A 20,027-nucleotide genomic window follows, 5' to 3' on the forward strand; every position below is an offset into this window, starting at 1 on the left:
GCCTGTCGCTGCGGCACGTGGGTCACGTTCACGGAAGCATAGGGTAGCATTTTCAAAGTAGTCTGCTGTTAGATTTCTAGTCGCTTTTGGTTTTAATCTTATTTAACAAAATAAAAGTTCTCTGGAGTCTGCTCGTGCTGATGGCTTCTGTAAGTTGTCAGAATTCACTAATTTGAAGTGATAAAGGCTGGTTCGTTATGAGAAAGAAGATTCAGATATAGAGGCACACTGGAAATAACTCTTAAGTACCCTCAGGGCTGGCGGGGGAAAATGGACTGAAACGATGTCCTTTCAGGACAGGGCCAGTGGTTGCCTACAGGTCGCTAAGCAGCCTTGCGCCTGAGGCTGCATGTCCGGGTCCCTCCTGTGACTGTCCCGCCTTACGTCTTCTCTCCAGATCTTCAATCTCATGAAGTTTGATAGCTACACTCGGTTTCTGAAGTCCCCGCTGTACCAGGAATGCATCCTGGCGGAAGTGGAGGGCCGCGCACTCCCGGACTCGCAGCAGGTCCCCAGCAGCCCGGCTTCCAAGCACAGCCTCGGTTCAGACCACTCTAGTGTGTCCACGCCAAAAAAGGTGACCTCCCCGAGGCTGGCCTCACGCCCCTGTGGGTTGTGTGTCATCAGCTGAGAGCTGTTCTGTGGGAAGTGAAAAGAGGCCCTGTCGGTGTCTTCACCAGTGGTGGGTGACGCTCCATGCTGGAAAGTTCCAGCTGCTGTCTGGAGTCCTGTCAGGGCCACACCATGACCTGTAGAAGTGATAGCATCCCATAGAGTGCTTGTGTTTACAGCTCAGTATTGCCTCCTTTGCACTTAATGTAATAGTAAAATAACTTCACATTGTTTTAACCAAGGTTTCCATTTGATGACAGTTAAGTGGAAAATCAAAATCCGGCCGATCCTTGAATGAAGAGCTGGGGGATGAGGACAGCGAGAAGAAGCGGAAAGGCGCGTTTTTCTCGTGGTCACGGACCAGGAGCACCGGAAGGTCCCAGAAGAAGAGGGAGCACGGGGACCAGGCAGACGGTTTGTGGGGTGGCTCCCGGGCTGTGGTGTCCAGGCCAGGCAGCCGCGTCCCCGTCCTGGCGTTGCTCTGGTGGTTGGCGGTGACCTTGGGCCATGTGTGCAGTGAGAGGCCCTGTTGGCGGGTCGAGGAAGCTTCTCTGAATGAATAAGGAATGCCGCTGTGTCTGGGGACACGACCTGTCAGCCAGCCAGAGGGCAGCAGGGCTGCTCCAGAATCTTCAGAGAAAAGGGCTCAATACGTTCCAGCCCATGCCTACCTCAGGCCTACCCCACACAGTGGTGGCTGAACATCTATGTCCTCTCCTGCTTTTCACTATCAAAGTAATAGGTGCTTTTGGTAGAAAATTTGGAAAATACAATCAAGTAAAAATAACACACAAATGTGCTATTGGGTGTCTCCCCCAATGGCAGCTTGGTTCTCTGCCAGGGCTTTTTCCTAGGTAGATGTCAGGGTCCATATGCCTTTTACATGTGTGTGGTTTTTTAAAATGTAGTAGCATAGTTGGAGTAGTGAGCATTTTTCAAGTTAAGATTGGTATTGGTTATTGGGGGCTGCCCATTCTGGATGCTCTGTCCCTTTTTTCTCTTTGCACGTCTGAGACTTCCTGTAACAAAAGTTAGGCAGAGAGACGGCTCCCAGGGCACCAGGGGGTGGGGCTACAGGGCCCTTGGCGGCTCCTGGCCGAGCTCCAGACACCAGCCGGGTGGTGTTGGTGGGCGGCAGGGCAGAGGGCATGGAGATGCCCATGCTGAATGCTGGCGAAGATGAGGCTGTTCTGTACCAGGTGCTGAAAAGCACACAGGGGAGAACTGGGAAGATTTTCTTCTCTAGAGATTTTTGGGAAAGGGATTAGTTTTCAGGAATGAGTGTCCTGCCTGAAGGCAGGGGACTGGCACTAAGCCTGTGGTCTCCAAGTTTAAATCAGGCATGAGGTGATTGCGCTAGCACCAGCCGGCATGGCCCTGGTGGAGGCAGGTGAGCAGGGTGCTCTGTGCTCCGCGGCTGTGGCTTCTGTGTTTGCCCTGCAGTGCCAAGCATTTGTGCACGGCTGCTCCCCGCCTGCAGGGGGAAGTGTTGTTCCCGGGGCGCTGAAGGAGGCGCTGGTGAGGGCTTGACGTGGGCAGCCCTGAGCTTCTGGCCATGCTGTGAGGTGCTCTTCTCCGAGCAAAGGCAGCTGAGAGTTGTAGAGTTCACCTTTGTCGGAGGCCACCTGGGAGATGGACACTGTGTTATTAGGTGGGGCCAGGCCTCTCGAGTACCTGGGAGATGGGAGTGTTTGCTTCAGACAGTCCATCCGCTCGTGCCCATCCTCATACCTGGCAGATCTGCAAAGGGCTTTTAAAACCTCGATAGAGCCGGGCGTGGGAGCTCACACCTGTAATCCCAGCACTTTGGGAGGCCGAGGCAGGTGGATTGCCTGAGCTCGGGAGTTGGTGACCAGCCTGGGCAACATTGTAAGGCTCTACTAAAAATACAGAAAAAAAAAAAATTAGGAGTCAGGCACAGTGGCTCATGCCTGTAATCTCATCACTTTGGGAGGCTGAGGTGGGCAGATCAACTGAGGTCAGAAGTTCGATACCAGTCTGGCCAACATGGTGAAACCCCATCTCTACTAAAAATACAAAAATTAGCCAGATGTGATGGCGCATGCGTGTAATCCCAGCTACTCAGGAGGCTGAGACAGGAGAATTAGTTGAACCCGGGAGGTGGAAGTTGCAGTGAGCTGAGATTGTGCCATTGAACTCCAGCCTGGGCAACAGAGCGAGACTCCGTCTTAAAAAAAAAAAAAAAAATTAGCTGGGTGTGATGGTGGGTACTTTCAGTCCCAGTTACTCAGGAGGCTGAGGCATGAGAATCGCTTGAACCCGGGAGGCAGAGGTTGCAGTGAGCCGAGAACTACACTCCAGTTTGTGTGACAGAGCAAGACTGTCTCAAATAAATAAATAAATAAATAAATAAATAAAACCAAACCTTGATAGCAGTGGAGCATGGTGGCTCATGCCTTTAAATCCCAGTGCTTTGGCAGGGGGGCGAGGTGTGAGGATCGTTTGAGTCTAGGAGTTCAATACCATCCTGGGCAACACAGCAAGACACTCATCTCTACAAAAAAAAAATTAAAAATTAGCCAAGTGTGGTGGCCCACCTGTTGTCCTAGCTATTGGGGAGGCTGAGGTGGGAAGAAAATTGCTTGGGTCCTGGAGTTGGAGGCTGCAGTGAGCTATGATTGTGCCACTGTACTCCAGCCTGGGGGACACAGCGACGCTCTGTCTCTAAAAAACACAAAGCAAACCAAAAAATAAAACCCAGACTGCAGGCACTCCCAGAAGTAACACATTCTGATCTTGGCCCAGGATGTGGCCTGGGCATCTGTTCCTGTGGAAGGTGGCTGCAGTCTGCAGGCCAGTGGGTCTGGAAGCTGCCTTTGCCTCTCTCTTCAGGCCCCAGAGCCCATGTGCAGCGGTGTGGTTTGGGAGCAGGTGCTGTTTGAAAAGTCCTTTCTGTGTCCGAATTTTCATGATTTGTAGGTCAGCCTAAGAATATAGTTAGTTGAGGTTGGTGAAAATTGACACTTCATTATGGTTCATGTCAGGACGTCAGAGGAAAAGGACGTGGACCGAGTGGGTCTGGAGGCTGCATCCGGCTGAGAGTGCTGGCTGTTGCCACAGCTGGGGGTTTCCAGTTAGGCCCAGAAACTACATTTGGGGATGAAAGCTCCAGATGGAATGGAGGAAAGGCCCTGACCGGGACATGCACCTGGGTCCGTGCTGTGTAACTGCACGTACTGATGTGACTTGTTCGGCACCTGCCATGAGCCAAGCATGTTTTGGAGCCAGGATGTGGCAGGGAACAGGGCAGAGAGTGGCATCTCTGCTGCATGGTGGGTAGAGCCGTGTTGGTCCCTGACTGGCTTCCAGGGTTAGGAAGACACATGTGACTCGTCTCCACCAGGCGAGGCGAAGTGATGTCTGGTGGGGGATGGGTAGGAGGGGCTTCCTGGCGTCTGTCTGCTCAGCCTAAAGGGGGGCAGAGGGTTGGGAGATGTGACCAAATAAACAGGGTTCTGATTGACGTGAGTCACTGTGTTTCCCCTGTCAAGACGCCCTGCATGCCAATGGAGGCCTGTGTCGCCGAGAGTCGCAGGGCTCTGTGTCCTCTGCGGGGAGCCTGGACCTGGTGAGTCACTGTCTCCCCTTGTCCCACAGGCCTCAGGGCTGTCCCCACCAGCTGATTGATGACACCTCTCTCCCATGGAAACCTGTGTTTACAAAACGCACCGTTCACTTTGTAAAGCTGAGGGACAAGGCTCGAGCGCCAGCCCAGGCACAGTGGCAAAGAGCAGGGTGGCCCAGGGCCCCATCAGGCCCCGGCCTCATGGTCCCCCAGCCTAGGTCTCCTGAGAGGGCATGAAAAACTATTAGTTATACGAGGGAGGGAACTCAAAGTATCTTTGGATTTATTTCTTAAGTCTTTTTGTTGTAATTTAGTTTTTGTGAACTCCCACTAACAATCAACAGAAGGCGTCGAGAGCAGGCGCTCCCTGTCTCAGCGCGTGAGCATCCCACCCACTCCCACACTGCAGGATTTACTCCTCTGCCTGCGGGCCACTTGTCTCACCCACGCCCTCTCACGCCTGCTCACTGCTTGGCTGGTGCTCGTCCTGGCCCCAGTTTCCAGCAGATGAGGGAGATGAGCAGACGCAGGCAGGACTCGTGAGCTCGTTAGATGTTGTTTGATAGGAATTTTGGAAAACCTCACTGGTTGCCAGCATCCTAGTCATTTGAAATTTTCAGGCAGGAATGAGTGTAGAATATAATTTCTTCTTCAGTTGTTCCAAATAACATTGAAAGCTGTAAGGATTTACCAGGTATCAGTTAGCTCTTGTTGCCTAATACCTCCCCACCCCCAAACTCAGAGGCTGAAAACAATTACTGTTGTGCTGGGTCTCTGGGTGGGCTTGGTGGTTCTGCCCATTCTGGCCGACCTTGCCGTGTGTTTCTGGTTACCTGGCACATGAGCCAGCTGGCTGGTCCCAGAGGCCCTCAGTTGCATGGCTGGCCCTTGGCTGGGGAAGGAGCACTGACAGGACCCTTCTTTCGCCTCACTCAGCGGAGGCCAGTTCACCCTGTCCCACAGCCGGCTCAGGGATCCTGACAGTGAGCAGAGCAGGACGGCCTCTGGAGGCCCAGGCTTGGAGCCGCTCCTTCTGCCCACCCAGGTCTGGGCTGGGGCTGACTCCACCTCTTCATGGGAGGAGCCACAAAGCTGTATTATGAGGGGCACGGATACAGGGAAGGGGATGGTTGGGAACCACTTGTGCAGCCAGCCTACCACTGTACATACTAGTTTCCTGAAATAATGCTCAGGGAAAAGAGACCTCAGACTACCGGAAGGCAGTGCCGATGAAGTCACAGTCCACGCGACGTTTCCATTGGAACGATGTGCACGGGGAGCTGTGTATAGAGAGGATAGGGTGCTGGAACCCAGAGCCCCGGGAGGGAGTGGTCCTCACAGGGCAGCTTCAGGGGCCCCACAGGACCGCCCTGCTCCTGGGTAGAGAAGCCCAGATGTGCCTTCTGAGCAGAGCTGCGTCAGGGCCCGTGCTGTCCTGAGCACGATGGCCAGTGAGGCCCGGAGCTGAGAGAATGATGACTGCTCTCCTGTGTTAATTCACAAAACCCAGCGCCTCAGGCAGTGTGGACTGAGCCTGAGATGTGTGCACCTGGGGAACTGCAGGTGGGACAGTGGCAGGGCGCCAGCCTTCCCAGCACGCGTGGCCTGGCCCAGCTGGGCTGCTCTGGGAGGTACCCCGCACCCCTGTGACGCTGGTTCCCTCACGGCTGCTTGTCTCCCCGCTACCCAGTCAGAGGCCTGCAGGACTTTGGCGCCCGAGAAGGACAAGGCCACCAAGCACTGCTGCATTCATCTCCCAGATGGGACATCCTGCGTGGTGGCTGTCAAGGCGGGCTTCTCCATCAAAGACATCCTGTCCGGACTCTGTGAGCGGCATGGCATCAACGGGGCGGCCGCGGACCTCTTCCTGGTGGGCGGGGACAAGGTACTGGGCCCGCCTGACCCTCGTGCTGCCCTCAGGCCATGACCTCCCCGCTCCCTGGCCCCCAGCTTTGTCAGAGTCCTCAGGCTGCCCCCTCCTGCGCTCCTCATTTCAACAGCGCCTGGGGTGGAGGCCGGATTATCTGAACTGAGCTATCTGCTGGGAGCACTTTGCATGCGGGTGCTGGGTTGGTGTAGAAAGAGTGATCGCTTTCTTTGGATGGCTGTGTTTGAAGCTGCTTTTCTGCTCTGCACAGCTGTGTGCCTGGGGCACATTGTTCTGCCTTTCGGGGGCTGCCTGCTGTGCCCACATTGATTCTGGTCTCTTTGTTCCTCAGCCTCTGGTGCTGCACCAAGACAGTAGCATCTTGGAGTCAAGGGACCTGCGCCTAGAAAAGCGCACCTTGTTTCGGTAAGAGGAAGATCGCTGTCATTCACCTGAGGCTCCCAGAGCCAACCCAGTGTGCCCACCACCTGCTGGTCTCTGCGTTTAGCGGGTAGCCTGTGGATGCTCCATGCTGGGCTACGATGGGGTGTCGGTGGGGTGGGGGGAGGGTGGAGGCCCACATGAGGCAGCCCCCCTACAAGCCCGGGGGTGAGAGGCGCCCTCTCCTTCCTGCCCCGTGAACAGGGACTGCTCTGGCCTGGTGAGCCCAGCCCCCTAAGATGCTGAGAGGGAGGGGCAGGAGTGCTGTCTGTAGGGCGGATGCCTCACAGGTAGCCAGGCTGCTCTGCAGGACACTGCTGTCCCGGGAGGAGGAGACCATAGCCCTTGCTTGGCCTGACTTTTCCCACGTGGAGGAAGGCACGTTCTGATCAGCTGGGGCTGAACTGGGGGGCACACCGAGGCCTTGAGGGCGGCCTGGGGCTGTGCTGTAGTTCTGCTCATGAGACTGATCTCCTAATGAGGGTTGACATGAGTTGGTAGTGAATTTTTTCATCCCCCACCAGGCTGGATCTTGTTCCAATTAACCGGTCAGTGGGACTCAAGGCCAAGCCCACCAAGCCCGTCACGGAGGTGCTACGGCCCGTGGTGGCCAAGTACGGCCTGGACCTCAGTGGCCTGCTGGTGAGGCTGGTGAGTGTTGCACGGGGCCCGGGAGTTGTCACCGCAGGCACTGTCTGTTCCCTTTGGCAACCTCTGTGTTGTTCACTGAAGAGGGCACACCAAGAAGCGGTGTCTTCCCCCGATCTGGTTGTCCCCCTTGGAGGAGAGGACACAGCTTCTGCCATCCCCAGTTCTCATTCTGTGCAGTGGGAGCCATCATGGTTTATTTGTACCTTGGTCATTCCAAAATGAATTGATATTTGAGATGTGGTTTTGCTCCAGGGAGGCCAAAATGAGAAACAAACCAACCAACCCTGGACTATCCCCCGCTGTTGGCAAATGTGATCAGATAAGAGAGCGCGGATGGCCCTGCCCCCCCTGCACCTGCTGGGCCCGGGCCTTGTGCTGATGTCCCCAGTGCATGGCCACACGGAGATGTCCTGATTCTCACCTGCACTTTGTAGATGGAAGAACTCAGCTGGCATTTCCAGGCTGCGCCACTATGATGTGAATGGGGTTAAGAAAGAAAACACCACGTGGGGTGGTGACCGCAGGCGCTGGGCAGGCCACGCGAGACAGGGAGAGCTGGGCCCCACTGAGGGTGCTCCGGAGCATGGGGGTTCAGGGCACAGCGTCTGCCTAGTCTTCTTTCCTTGAAAACTTTATTGGAGCAATGATTTCAAGTATTTTCAGGATTTTAGTTTTCCCTGAAACTACACTCAAAATTATTCAAGAGCTTTGAAGTGAACAAGAAGAACCTATTAAATTATTTACAGACACCACCTCCGAGGGTAACCTGAAGCCTCTTCCCCGCACTGCAGGCTCCATCCTGGAGTCCAGAAATCTGCTGGTCGGAGACAGACCTGGCCTGGCTCCCAGGTGTGCCCCTCTGGCCGACTCTGTGGAGACGCTACGCAATTGTTTAGCCCCTGTGTGTCACAGTTTCCCTGACTGTAAAATGGGGTTGGTCGTGGCAGCGTGCTCGTGGCATGGTTGGGGGGCGCCAGGGTGGAAGGGCTGGCTGCGGTCAGGCTCGTTCCCTGTGAGCTGCGGCCCTCGGCTGCCGAGGGCTCCAGGCCAGGCAGGGTTAGGGCCGTGGGGGCTATGGAGGATTCGTGTGGAATGGGTTGTTTGGGATGTAGCTTTTCCTCGGACGCTTTCTCCTGACCTCTCCAGTGAATTCTGTGGCCCCTGTGCCCACGAATGTGGTGGAGAAGGCGGGACCTGGGACGGTTCCTCTGCTTCCCCCGCAGGGCCCACCGCGCCTGCCCAGCGGACCGGCCCCTTCAGGAGCTTAGAGTCTCTCCCGCCTGTCACTGGACGGCTGTCGTTCCCCTGACTGACAGATCGTGAATGCCGAACACGTTCAGATGTCTTTTCTTAACAGTGATTATGGCAGGTGAAGAGTCAGATTCTCTGCCAGAGGAGAGCTCTGATGCAGAGACAAGAACTCCAGCCCTGTGGCTAGTGGCGCTTCATTTCAGCCTCAGACCTGGTCCTAAAGTTTTCTGTCTTTGCTTCCTTATTTACAAAGGGGAACATCTGCTCTCAGTATTCCCCTCATAGCAGTTTCGAGGGTCAGTATTTCCCTCATAGCAGCGTCCGAGGGTCATTGTTCCCCTCGTAGCAGCGACCAAGGGTTGCCACCTCCTGCGTGATTCCATCGAGCCTAGGATGGTCGTGCAGTCGGGACCCATGTCAGGAACATGGCTCAGCCCCAGCTCGTGTGCCTCAGTCAGGCAGGCCTCACCTCGGGGCCATCTCCTGTGTGACTCCATCAGGCCTAGGACGGTCGTGCAGTCGGGTGGGATCACACACATCTGTTCCCTGAAGTTCCAGTCTGGGTAAATTATTCAGTGCCCGTCTCTGCCCTAGAGTGGAGAGAAGGAGCCCCTGGACCTTGGCGCCCCTATATCGAGTCTGGATGGACAGCGGGTTGTCTTGGAGGAGAAGGATCCTTCCAGAGGAAAGGGTGAGTAGGGCCAGTGCAGCGGATGGGGAGAGGGTGAGTGGGTCCAGTGCAGGGGAGGGGGCTATGGAGCCGGTGCAGGGAAGCGGGTGAGTGGGGCCATTGCAAAGGAGGGGCAGGTGGGGCTTGCGCAGGAGAGGGGGTGGGCGGGGCCTGCACAGAGTAGAGGGTGAGCGGGGCCGGCGCAGGGGAGGGGGCTGTGGGGTTGGCATAGGGGAGAGGGTGAGCGGGGCCGGTGCAGGGGAGGGGGCTGTGGGGTTGGCATAGGGGAGAGGGTGAGCGGGGCCGGTGCAGGGGAGGGGGCTGTGGGGTTGGCATAGGGGAGAGGGTGAGCGGGGCCATTGCAGGGGAGGGGGCTGTGGGGTTGGCATAGGGGAGAGGGTGAGCGGGGCCGGTGCAGGGGAGGGGGCTGTGGGGTTGGCATAGGGGAGAGGGTGAGCGGGGCCATTGCAGGGGAGGGGGCTGTGGGGTTGGCATAGGGGAGAGGGTGAGCGGGGCCGGCGCAGGGGAGGGGGCTGTGGGGTTGGCATAGGGGAGACGGTGAGCGGGGCCGGCGCAGGGGAGGGGGCTGTGGGGTTGGCATAGGGGAGACGGTGAGCGGGGCCGGCGCAGGGGAGGGGGCTGTGGGGTTGGCATAGGGGAGACGGTGAGCGGGGCCGGCGCAGGGGAGGGGGTGAGTGGGGTTGGCATAGGGGAGACGGTGAGCGGGGCCGGTGCAGGGGAGGGGGCTGTGGGGTTGGCATAGGGGAGAGGGTGAGCGGGGCCGGTGCAGGGGAGGGGGTGAGTGGGGTTGGCATAGGGGAGAGGGTGAGCGGGGCCATTGCAGGGGAGGGGGCTGTGGGGTTGGCATAGGGGAGAGGGTGAGCGGGGCCATTGCAGGGGAGGGGGCTGTGGGGTTGGCACAGGGGAGAGGGCGAGCGGGGCCGGTGCAGGGGAGGGGGAGGCTTTGGAGTTAGTACACAAAAGAGAATTGGTCTGGGCCCCCTGGTCCCTCCTCGGTGCCCTGATCTGGCGCCCTTCCCTCCAGGCACAAAACAGGAAGCCAGGGCAGTAGGCGGCTGTGCTCTGCCCGGCAAAGCAGAGGCAGCAGGCTCGGTCATTTGAGCTGGTTCTGCAGTTCCTTGTGTGCAGGGAATCGGGCGGTCGACAGAGCTCTTTCCCGCGTGTTGCCTTGGTCATGACAGTCCTGCCCTGGGGAAGCTGGGTCTGGCCAGCAGCCTTCGGAGATGGGCTCGTCGTCCGGCCCCCGCCTCATCCTGACGCACTGGAGCCGGTCCTCCTTAGAGCCCTTGTTGAGAACCGTGCGTGAGGAAGGTTACTCAGGCCCAGGAGGGTGGGTCCTGTTTGTAGCTGTCCCCAGGGACAGGCAGAGGCGTGGCCTTGGGGCCTGCAGGTGCAGGTGCCGTAGGGAGGTGTCTTGGAAAGAGCTTTCTGGAAACCCACCTGCAGATGTTCTAGGTAGAGAGCTCACTTTGTGAGGAGCCACTTCAGGTGACATTGGGCTGCCCCTCCGCCTTTCAGGTTGTTGGCCCTGATGATGTCACGCAGGGCACACATGGCTCACTTGTCCCCTCCCAGGGAGACCTGGGCCATGGGTCCCAGTCAGAAGCAAGCGCTGAGGCCATTAGCCCTGGAGCTCCAACTCTTGCTCCCCTCCCCAACTCCTCACAGAGCAGAGACCCTTCCGCGAGCCCACCCTTTGCTCTAGGGAAAGCCTCGCCCTGGGCCGACACCCAGGCAGGTGGGGCAGGCACAGCATGTATAACCCAGCAGGGCGGCCAGCAGCTTTGCCCTGGCTGACCCTCTGTGCCCAGGGCCTGCTGGGCCTCGGGGCCTGTTTGTGTACAGGTAAGTGCTGTGGTGGAGCTTGGTGCTCAGCGTTTTCGTAGGGCTGTATGTGGGGCAGGAGCGCGACTCCAGTCACATTTGGGCCACAGAAATGGGCTTGAGACCGTTAGTTAGTGCCAGCAGAGGCCAGCCTGTGGCCCTGACATGGGGCAAAGGCTGTATTTGAAAATATGTCACAGACTGGCACAGTGGCTCACGCCTGTAATCCCAGCACTTTCGGAGGCCAAGGCGGGTGGATCACCTGAGGTCAGGAGTTCGAAACCAGCCTGGCCAGCATGGTGAAACCTCGTCTCTACTAAAAATACAAAAATTAGCTGGGCATGGTGGCGCATGCCTGTAATCCCAGCTACATGGGAGGCTGAGGCAGGAGAATTGCTTGAACCTGGGAGGCGGGGGTTACAGTGAGCCGAGATCGTGCCACTGCACTCCAGCCTGGGAGACAGAGTGAGACTCTGTCTCAAAAAAAGAAAAAAAAAAAGAAAAGAGAAAGAAAATATGTCATAAATGTAAGATTCTGACTTTCTAGAGCATATTTATGCCAAATAGTATATGAAATGAGCTTTTCAATTTCAACATCACTCCTCCAGCAAGTCCCTAGTTAGATGTATGGAGTCCGGCTGTGTGTGTGGAGGACGGGCCCTCTCTCCTGTCCCATGGGGCCTCCCCTCCGGGCTGTGCGTGGTGAATAAGGGCAGCAGATGCCTTGTGGCTTCTCTACAGCTTTGCTCTCGGGGGCAGTAGGAGCAGGTTGTCTATGAAACATTCAGATGGATTTGCGAGTCCCTGAAGTCATAAAGTTTTCTTACGTTTCGCATCCACAGATAAACAGAAAGGTGTGCCAGTGACACAGAACACAGCTGTAAATTCCAACTCCAGAAACCACTCGGCTACGGTAATTCCCCGCCCTGGCCCACCCTGTGTCCCGTTCCTCTCGCTGTGGACCCCGCCTGCCCTGCGCAGTGCTCTGGGGCTTCCTTACCGCCTGCTTATCACTGTGGGTCTCCCCCACGCTCCTTGGCGGGTCTCTCCGTCCCTGCCGATCCCCAGCTCCCTCTACCTGTGAAGGACTGGCTTTCTTTTCTTCTGAGGTGGGAGTGGTTGTGCCTTAAATGCTATTCCTGTTTGTAATCTTTATCATTGCAATGGTTTTTCTGCAATGCATGTAAATTCTGTATCAATGCAGTCTGTTTCATAGAGCCTTCTACTCTCTAACTAATTAATGATGTGTTGTCGTGTATTGAAATGAAAGTAGAACTTTGACTTTCCTTCTAATGCAGGGAGAGGAAAGAACACTAGGCAAGTCTAATTCTATTAAAATAAAAGGAGAAAATGGAAAAAATGCTAGGGATCCCCGGCTTTCAAAGAGAGAAGAATCTATTGCAAAGATTGGGAAAAAAAAATATCAGAAAATTAATTTGGACGAAGCAGAGGGTATGTGAACTTTTTAAAACTTCCACGTTTTTAGTAAATGCACAGTTAGTTTCCAGTACAGTCAGTAGATCTGCTCTGAGCTGTCAGCATCTGGGTGACTGCGGTCCGTCCCAGTGGCCTGGAAGACATGTTTTTCCCGGGGGCAGTCTGTGGGCTGTTGGGATCACTTCACCGAAACCCCAGTTTTGAGACTGAGTGCCAGGCCTCCTAGGGCGTCAGGGGCAGCCGATATGAGCAGCACTGTCTGCCCTGAGATGCCAGAGGCCCCCTGCAGGCTCCGCCTCCCTCTCACCCCAGCTCCTCCCTATGGCCCCGCCACTGGCTTGTGCCAGGGTCCCCAGCGTGGCTGGAGGCACAGTTAGCATTAGAGAGTCCACCCCAGGCAGAGCTGGGCACCCAGGTGAGGGGAGGTGGAACACACTGGCCTGGAAGGACTGTGGGCTTGCTGAGCTCTCTTGGCCACGGGGGTCAGTGAGGAAGGTCAGCCTGCACACCCCTGGCCTCCAGGAGAGACAACAGGCACAATGGAAGACTGAGATGGAGAGATGAGTCCTTTCTTGAAGCTGCTTTTTCTCCAGAAGTTTATGACAAGGAGAAGCATTGAAAACAGAATCAAAACCGACAGCTGTCACCGTGACCTGAATTTTCATCCAGGGCGTACTTGCCAGTCCACCTGGCGTGTCACGGCTTTGTCACAGCTGGCTGTGGAGTCTGACCTCACGGTAAAACTAAAACACACCTCCAGCCTTTGTTGGCCACCAAGCACAAGTAAATCACACGCCCTCTTTGAAGCTTGTATGTTTCTGAGAACCAGTGAAGTCAGAGATTTGAGATTCCTTGTAGTTGTTAAAAACTCCGAGTGTAATTCCAATGCTAGAGAAAGCCCAGTTTAGACGCCATCTACCTCGAATGGTGGCCTTGGGGCCTGCTACACTAGAAAACCCAACCCAGGTAAGAAAAGGAGAGTTCTGGAGGAGCCAGCCAAGAAGCTGGAGGCTCCTGCAGGCCCTCGCAGTGGCTGGGCAGTGGGAGGCCCAGGGGCACCTGTCCTGGCCCCTCGGGGCTGTGGAGCTTCAGCGGGGAGAGGGAGAGCACGTGTTGCCCCCTCTGCCCTAGGCCTGGGAGGACCACCCTCTGCCCAGAGGCAGTGACCCCGAGAGGCAGGCGTGGACTTGAGGGTGCCCCTTCCCAGACCACCCGTCTCAGGGCCTTCCTCTCCTCCCCTCCTCGGGTTCATTCTGCTGCCGACTTTGAGGACTGCAGCTGCAGCTGGGACTCGGGGGGGTACCTCAGATGCTGACCAACCGGAGAAGGGGGCCAGTCCTCAGAGGGCCCCAAGTGTTAAATTGAAAGCCCAGGCCAGAGAGTGCCACAGTTTCCCACTCAGACGGCATCAGCGCATAACCGTGTTGAGTCGAGTGTCTCGTTTGTTCAAGTCTGGACCTCACACAGTGTGGTTTTCAGGGAGTACGCAGCTTTTTCAGACTCCTGAAGACAGAGTGTGCTAGAAGCCCCAGGGCTGTCCCTTCCGCTGTCTGTGGGAAGATAGTGTGGACGGAAAAGGGCTCTTGTTGGCCCACAGCTGATAGGGCGTTAGGACAGCCCAGGATGAGAGCTTTCTAGAATGTTCTGCTGTGATGGTCATCAATGTGAAACTCTCTAAAACACGGTCACTCTGGGTTTTCTTCCAACAGAGTTTTTTGAGCTTATTTCCAAAGCTCAGAGCAACAGAGCAGATGACCAACGTGGACTGCTAAGGAAGGAAGACCTGGTGTTGCCAGAGTTCCTCCGTTTACCTCCTGGTTCCACAGAACTCACCCTCCCCACTCCAGCTGCTGTGGCCAAGGGCTTTAGCAAGAGAAGCGCCACAGGCAACGGCCGGGAGAGCGCCTCCCAGCCCAGCGAGCAGTGGGAGCCAGCCCAGGAGAGCAGCGACAGCCCGTCCACCAGCCCAGGCTCAGCCCCCAGCCCCCCTGGACCTCCCGGGACAACCCCTCCCGGGCAGAAGTCTCCCAGCGGGCCCTTCTGCACTCCCCAGTCCCCCGTCTCCCTCGCGCAGGAGGGCACCGCGCAGATCTGGAAGAGGCAGTCTCAGGAAGTGGAGGCCGGGGGCATCCAGACGGTGGAGGATGAGCACGTGGCCGAGTTGACCCTGATGGGGGAAGGGGACATCAGCAGCCCCAACAGCACCTTGCTGCCGCCGCCCTCTGCCCCCCAGGACGTGCCAGGACCTTCCAGACCAGGTACCTCCAGGTTCTGATCCCTCCACCTTGGCCCCGTCAGCGTGGTCTGCTCAGCTTCCAGTCAGAAAGGACAGTGGGCCCCCGGCTGCCACTGTTTGCTGGTGGTCTCCGTGGCCCCCTCCTCACCTGCTGGTTGGGGGCTTCCTTGGCCCTCTTGGAAAGGAGGGGCTCGTGTGGCCCCAGGCCAGTGTCTGTCAGGATGGTCCCCCCGAGGCGCTCCAGGCAGGCATCCTGGTGTCCCGAGAGGCTCTTGCAGGAGTGATGCGTGGCAGTGCCTGCGGCCAGGCCTGGGAACGCCCTGGGTAAGGCCTGGGGGTTTCTGAAAATGGAGGCATTCCTTTCCAAATCTGGACAGCTATCGTTTTTAGTGTTTCTGTCTCAAGACTGGAAAACAATAGCATTTGTCTTGAGTGAGGAAGTGAAGCCCCCTGTGTTCATAGCAGGAGAGGGCTCCCAGACACAGGCCTGTCCTCAGAAGGGCCTTGAGAGTGCAGCTCGGACCCACCCACTGGCAGCCCCCATAGCAGGTGGTGTGGGTGCTCGGGAGCGGAGGTGACGTCAGCAGGGCTCCCTGACCGCGGGTGTCACGGGCATTTCTCAAAGGAAGCAAGGGATTCAGTGAGTGTGAAGGTGAACAGGATGGCCTGGCAGCAGAGATGTTTCCGTGAGCCACAAATACCAGAAACTGAGGCGCGGCTCCCAGCAGCCGGTAGGGAAAGGTGTGTCCAGGGGTCCGAGGGCCGTGGCCTCTGTGGCCTGCGTGGCCATCCCCTGGAGGGAGGAGCCGCTCAGAGTGCGTCATGGAGCGTGCTCAGGGGTGCGTGGACACCTCTGCTGTGGTTTGCTGCTGGGGGCGATGGGAGCACCTCTCCGTCCTGCGCCCTGGTCCAGGATGCTGATGGCAGTGAGAGGCCTGCCACGGGGTTTGGTCTTGTCAAACCTGTAGCCTGGACCTCGCTGGGGGACCAGGGAGTGCACGTCTGTAGATCTGTACATATCTGGGCCTTTGGAGGCCACGTGTGGCATGGGAGGGGCTCCCTGGCCCCTTTCCCAGCCAGGACACGCCCGGATGAGAAAGCCTGAGGTGCCTGGTGTGCCCACCGGTGCCACTCCGCAGCCTGCACCCCTGGCCCGAGTCCCCCTCCATCCGTCTTGGTGGACACCCGTGAGGCTCTCACCTGCGTTTTATTTCTGTTCTTCCAGGAGTAATAAATTCTGGACATCATCACTGGACTGGCTTACAACTTTTCTTTCTCATTTGAAACTTTGTTTCCACTTTAGAAAATAATAAAAGTATTTTAATCTAGGGGAAATATCACACATTTTTTAGGAGATTAAGTGGATTTGCCGTAATCTATTGGCTTTTAAAAATATGCCATCCACTAAACAAAACTCTTGAGCACCTGGTGTGCTCCCAGCGGCACAGCCGTGCGGCGGGACAGCAGAAGAGCTGGTGGCCCTGTGGCGGGTGCTGAGATGAGCTGGCCTGCTGGCCTTCGGGCTGCAGTCCCGCACCCACACCCCGGCCCTGCGGCCCTGGGGCTGTGGCTGGCTCTGCGCACAGGTGTGGCGTGTGTCAGGCTGCCTGGGAGAGCCAGACAGACCCACGTGGGGGGTCAGTTCTCCTGCCTGCCAAGGGCCATTAGCACGGACGTGGTTTACAGCACAGGCCCAGCCGAGTGCCCCGGCTGACATCCCTGACTTGTTTGTGGCAGGAGGGTGGGTGGTACCGGCTTTGGGAGGAGCAGGTCCCCCTGTGCGCTGGTGGCTGCCCTGACTGCCACTGGCCAGAACTGGTTCCCTGCCCCGCTGGCTCCTCAGCCCTTGGGCAGGTGGGTACCCTGGATCCTTGGCTCTTGGGCTCTCTCCTAGGAGGAGACCTAGCGAGCAGGAGAAGGAGGTGGGAGTGGCTTTGGCCATAGGTCCTAGGTGTGTGTCCTCCACATGCCTATCCGTGGCGACACAGGACAACTGCTGAGGACCTGCCCAGTCTTCCTGGTGATGTTGGCCCCAGCCTGCTGAGGGGCCTTGGGACGGAAACTGCTCTGTGCGGCTTGCTTTCTGGAACCCCCATTCTAATGGGATTCTCTGTGTTGGAGAGTTCATCTGCTCCTGGCGGCAAAGGAAACAGGCTGTGAACGCCGTGGTGGCCTGATGGAACCTCTTTCACATCTGTGGGCCGGGGCGAGCCTGGACTGAGTGCTGACCTGTCCGTTGTCAGGGTTTAGGAGCTTGGGGGTCATCCCGGGTAACGCTCTCCGACGCTGACAGTTGCTGTGGGATGCTTCCTCACAATGTGGCAGCCGCCCTGGACCCAGCGTCCGGGGTGAGAAACACAACAGGAGGTGCCGCCAAGCCCACGGGCTCCCGCCCTCCCCATTGCCACGGTGGGCAGCATGCCGGCTGCGCGTGGGGGCTGCCAGCAACAGCCCTGAGGTAGGGGGAGTCTCCACAGAGCTGTGCCACGCCACCCTGCCCTTCCAGCCTCAGTGCCACGCACTGTGCCACCCTGTCCTAGCCCCAGTGCCACATGTCACACCACCCCTTCCTAGCCCCAGCACCATGTGCCATGCCACCCTGTTCTAGCCCCAGCGCCACGTGGTGCTCCACCACGCCCTTCTAGCCTCAGTATCATGCACTGCACCGCCCCATGCTTCTAGCCCCAGCGCCACACACCACGCGGCACTCCACCCCAGCACCATGCACCGAGACCCGTCAGGCCCTGCAGGCTGGCCAGTGCCCCCATGCATGTCTGGTCCCCGGAGGCATGTGGGCGGGACTCATTTCCCTTTGGCCACTTGCTGCCAGGCCACCCAGTCTAATGGCCCTGGGCCTTAGCTGTCTGACACACACAACAGAGGCCGCAAGCGGGAGTAGTGTCAGGCCCCTCGTGAGGCTCCAGGGCACGCTGGCAGGGGTGTGCATGTGTCCATACAGTGCTGTGTGTATGAGGCCGTTCTCATGCTGCTATGAAGAAATACCCAAGACTAGGTAATTTATAAAGAAAAGAGGTGTAATTGACTCACAGTTCTGCGTGGCTGGGGAGGCCTCAGGAAACTTACAGTCATGGCAGAAGGCACCTCTTCACAGGGCAGCAGGAGAGAATACGAGAACCGGCAGAGGAAATGCCAGACGCTTATAAAACCATCAGCTCTCCTGAGACTCACTATCATGAGAACAGCATGGGGGGAACCGCTCCCATGATCCAGTCAGCTCCACCTGGTCCCACCCTTGATACCTGGGGATTATCACAATTCACGGTGAGATTTGGGTGGGGACATGGAGCCAAACCATATCAGTGTGTCAGGCAGATATGCCCATGTGCATGCACGCCTGGTGTGTGTTCGTGTGGCATGTGTCGGTGTACCTGCCATGTGTCTGCATGGCACATGTTTTGTGCATATCTGTGTCTTGACACAGGGACCCTCCAAAATGCTCACCTTCTGTTCTTGTGGGGAGGGAGCAGCTGTCCCTTCTGCACTGCTGTGTCCCACCTTTAGCAGTCATCTTCCACCCCTGCACTGAAGCAGACGTCTGCGCTTTGTGTTTTCACAAAGGAGAGAGGCATTCAAAAGGTCGTGTGCACCCACACCCGAGTTTCCAATGCACAGTGCTCCTTCCGTACGCGCCATCTTAAAACAGGTTCTTAGGTTGTGTTGGTAATAATTCCCAATTGCCTTCTTAACCAGATCTGCTTGGTTTCCAACAAAAAGCCCGGGAGCTGGGTGGTCTCACTGCTGCCCCGCTGGCTGCAAGGCGACAGTCAGGGGTCCTGGCTGGGGGCTGGAGGCCAGTGGCTCCTCCCAGCCCCTTTGGTAAGGCTGAGTGCCCAGCCCCATGGCCTGGCTGAGCTCCTGGTGCAGACGTCCCAAGAGGATGTACTCCACCTGCCGGCAGGGAGATGCTAGGCACCACCCCAGGAGGGGTCCCCGCATAGCTGTCCTGGGGCTGGAGTCCCCTGGGGCAGCTCACTGGGTGGGGGCAGGGGTCACTCAACCTGGAGGCCCCAGTGTCACAGCTGCCAGTGTCCCAAGGGACACATCTGGGCCCAGTGGCTGCCCTCAGGGCGCCCGGAGCTCAGCTAACCGCCAGGTGTGCGATGCTTGCCTGCCGGGGCTTCTGCAGCCTGGAAGTGAGGTCACGTTCCTCACCCTGGGGGTGAAAGTACCCCCCGTGGCACGGCCATTGTGTTGTACCGGCTGAGGCCCGGGTGAGGATGCAGCCCCACCTGGCTCCTGCTCTGTCCAGAGCCACTCCTGTGAGAGAGGCCTCCTCGGCAGCTCCTGTGCCCAGCCCTCCACAGGAGCAGATGCAGCTTAGACCCCCTCACTCTGATGTGGATTGACACCACTGGTTTTCTTGGGGACACAGCCCCAGGAGCCTGCCACTGGTCTCAGGCCTGCAAAGCTGCTGAGGGCATCTGCTAGGTGCCTCTCCAAAGCCCCCTCTCCCCAGAGCCCTCTCTCCCCAGAGCCCCGTCTCCCCAGAGCCCCATCTCCCCAGAGCCCCCTCTCCCCAGAGCCCTGTCTCCCCAGAGCCCCATCTCCGCAGAGCACCTCCTGGCTCCTGCCCAGCTCCGTGGCTCCCCAGGGGCTTCCTGAACTGACCAGCTGGCCTGGGCCCTCCTCCACAGCTCCCAGCCTGGTTGTGACATGTGGTCCTCCTGGATCCCACCACAAGCCACCCTAGGTTGCTCCCCCTCCTCCACCTGAAGTTGCAGCTGCGTCTTGCAGAGTGGAAGTCTCAGGCCTGCAAGTGACGGTGACCTGGCCCACCCCCATGTTCCCTCCAGGACTGGCCACCTGTGCCCATTTCAGCCCACACTGCTGGAGCTCCGGCCTGAAGCCCCTCCCTGGGGTCTGCCACATGCACTCCTGTGCCCTGAGTCACCCCCACTCCCCTATACCTCACTCACCACACCGTGCACCCTGCTGGGCGCTGTCCACTCCCTCGCCAATGCCCAGCAAATATTTGAGGAGCTCTATCCCAGCCCCAGCCCATCACGCACAGTCATGATCCTGGCTGGGGACCCACACGGACAGGGGGACCTTGGGGGGTCACACTCTGGAACTAAGGTTCTTGGGGGGCTCTCCTTCCCATGGGGGCCCATCAGCAGGAGTACACAGGCCTCAGCAGGAACCCATGGGGTGCTCTGTGGTGGCAAGGCTGGGCAGGGAAGGGGCCTTGGGAGCCAGAGTGGATTGTGGGGCCCCCGCCTCTGGCTCCCCTCGCTCCCCCCCTTCCTGCCATGTTCTCAGTGTGAGCTGGCTCAGCCATGCCTGGGTGTCCTTGTGCCCTGCGAGCTTCCAAGGGGTGCTGGGGAGGCTTAACAGAGAAGGTGGCTGCGCTTGGCAGCACAGATGATTTGGAGCATGGAGGCAGAGGCTGAGCAAGGTGCCTGGGGGACAG

At 57.9% G+C, this 20,027-nt stretch overlaps 1 protein-coding gene across 4 annotated transcripts in view; it reads left to right on the forward strand.

Annotated features, from left to right (window-relative positions):
* The window catches only part of RGS12 (regulator of G protein signaling 12), a 148,313-nt gene that overhangs the window by 124,567 nt on the left and 3,719 nt on the right, over window positions 1-20,027 (forward strand). The window contains exons 8-18 of one of the 4 annotated variants that reach the window (XR_008502063.2): window positions 398-577; window positions 873-1,026; window positions 4,125-4,201; window positions 5,889-6,083; window positions 6,418-6,491; window positions 7,031-7,157; window positions 9,003-9,099; window positions 11,766-11,836; window positions 12,222-12,375; window positions 12,883-13,097; window positions 14,070-14,198. Coding sequence is in view for 3 of the 4 variants with exons in the window: in XM_054484919.2 (XP_054340894.1) it covers window positions 398-577; window positions 873-1,026; window positions 4,125-4,201; window positions 5,889-6,083; window positions 6,418-6,491; window positions 7,031-7,157; window positions 9,003-9,099; window positions 11,766-11,836; window positions 12,222-12,375; window positions 14,070-14,618; window positions 17,709-17,878 (1,848 nt within the window). In the remaining variant the exon portion in view is untranslated. Of the gene's footprint in view, window positions 1-397; window positions 578-872; window positions 1,027-4,124; window positions 4,202-5,888; window positions 6,084-6,417; window positions 6,492-7,030; window positions 7,158-9,002; window positions 9,100-11,765; window positions 11,837-12,221; window positions 12,376-12,882; window positions 13,098-14,069; window positions 15,847-17,708; window positions 17,879-20,027 lie in introns of those variants that run through there. The other 3 variants (XM_054484919.2, XM_054484920.2, XM_054484923.2) reach the window with 3 other exon arrangements.

The sequence above is a fragment of the Pongo pygmaeus genome, chromosome 3 (genome assembly GCF_028885625.2).
Source record: "Pongo pygmaeus isolate AG05252 chromosome 3, NHGRI_mPonPyg2-v2.0_pri, whole genome shotgun sequence".
NCBI lineage: Eukaryota > Metazoa > Chordata > Mammalia > Primates > Hominidae > Pongo > Pongo pygmaeus.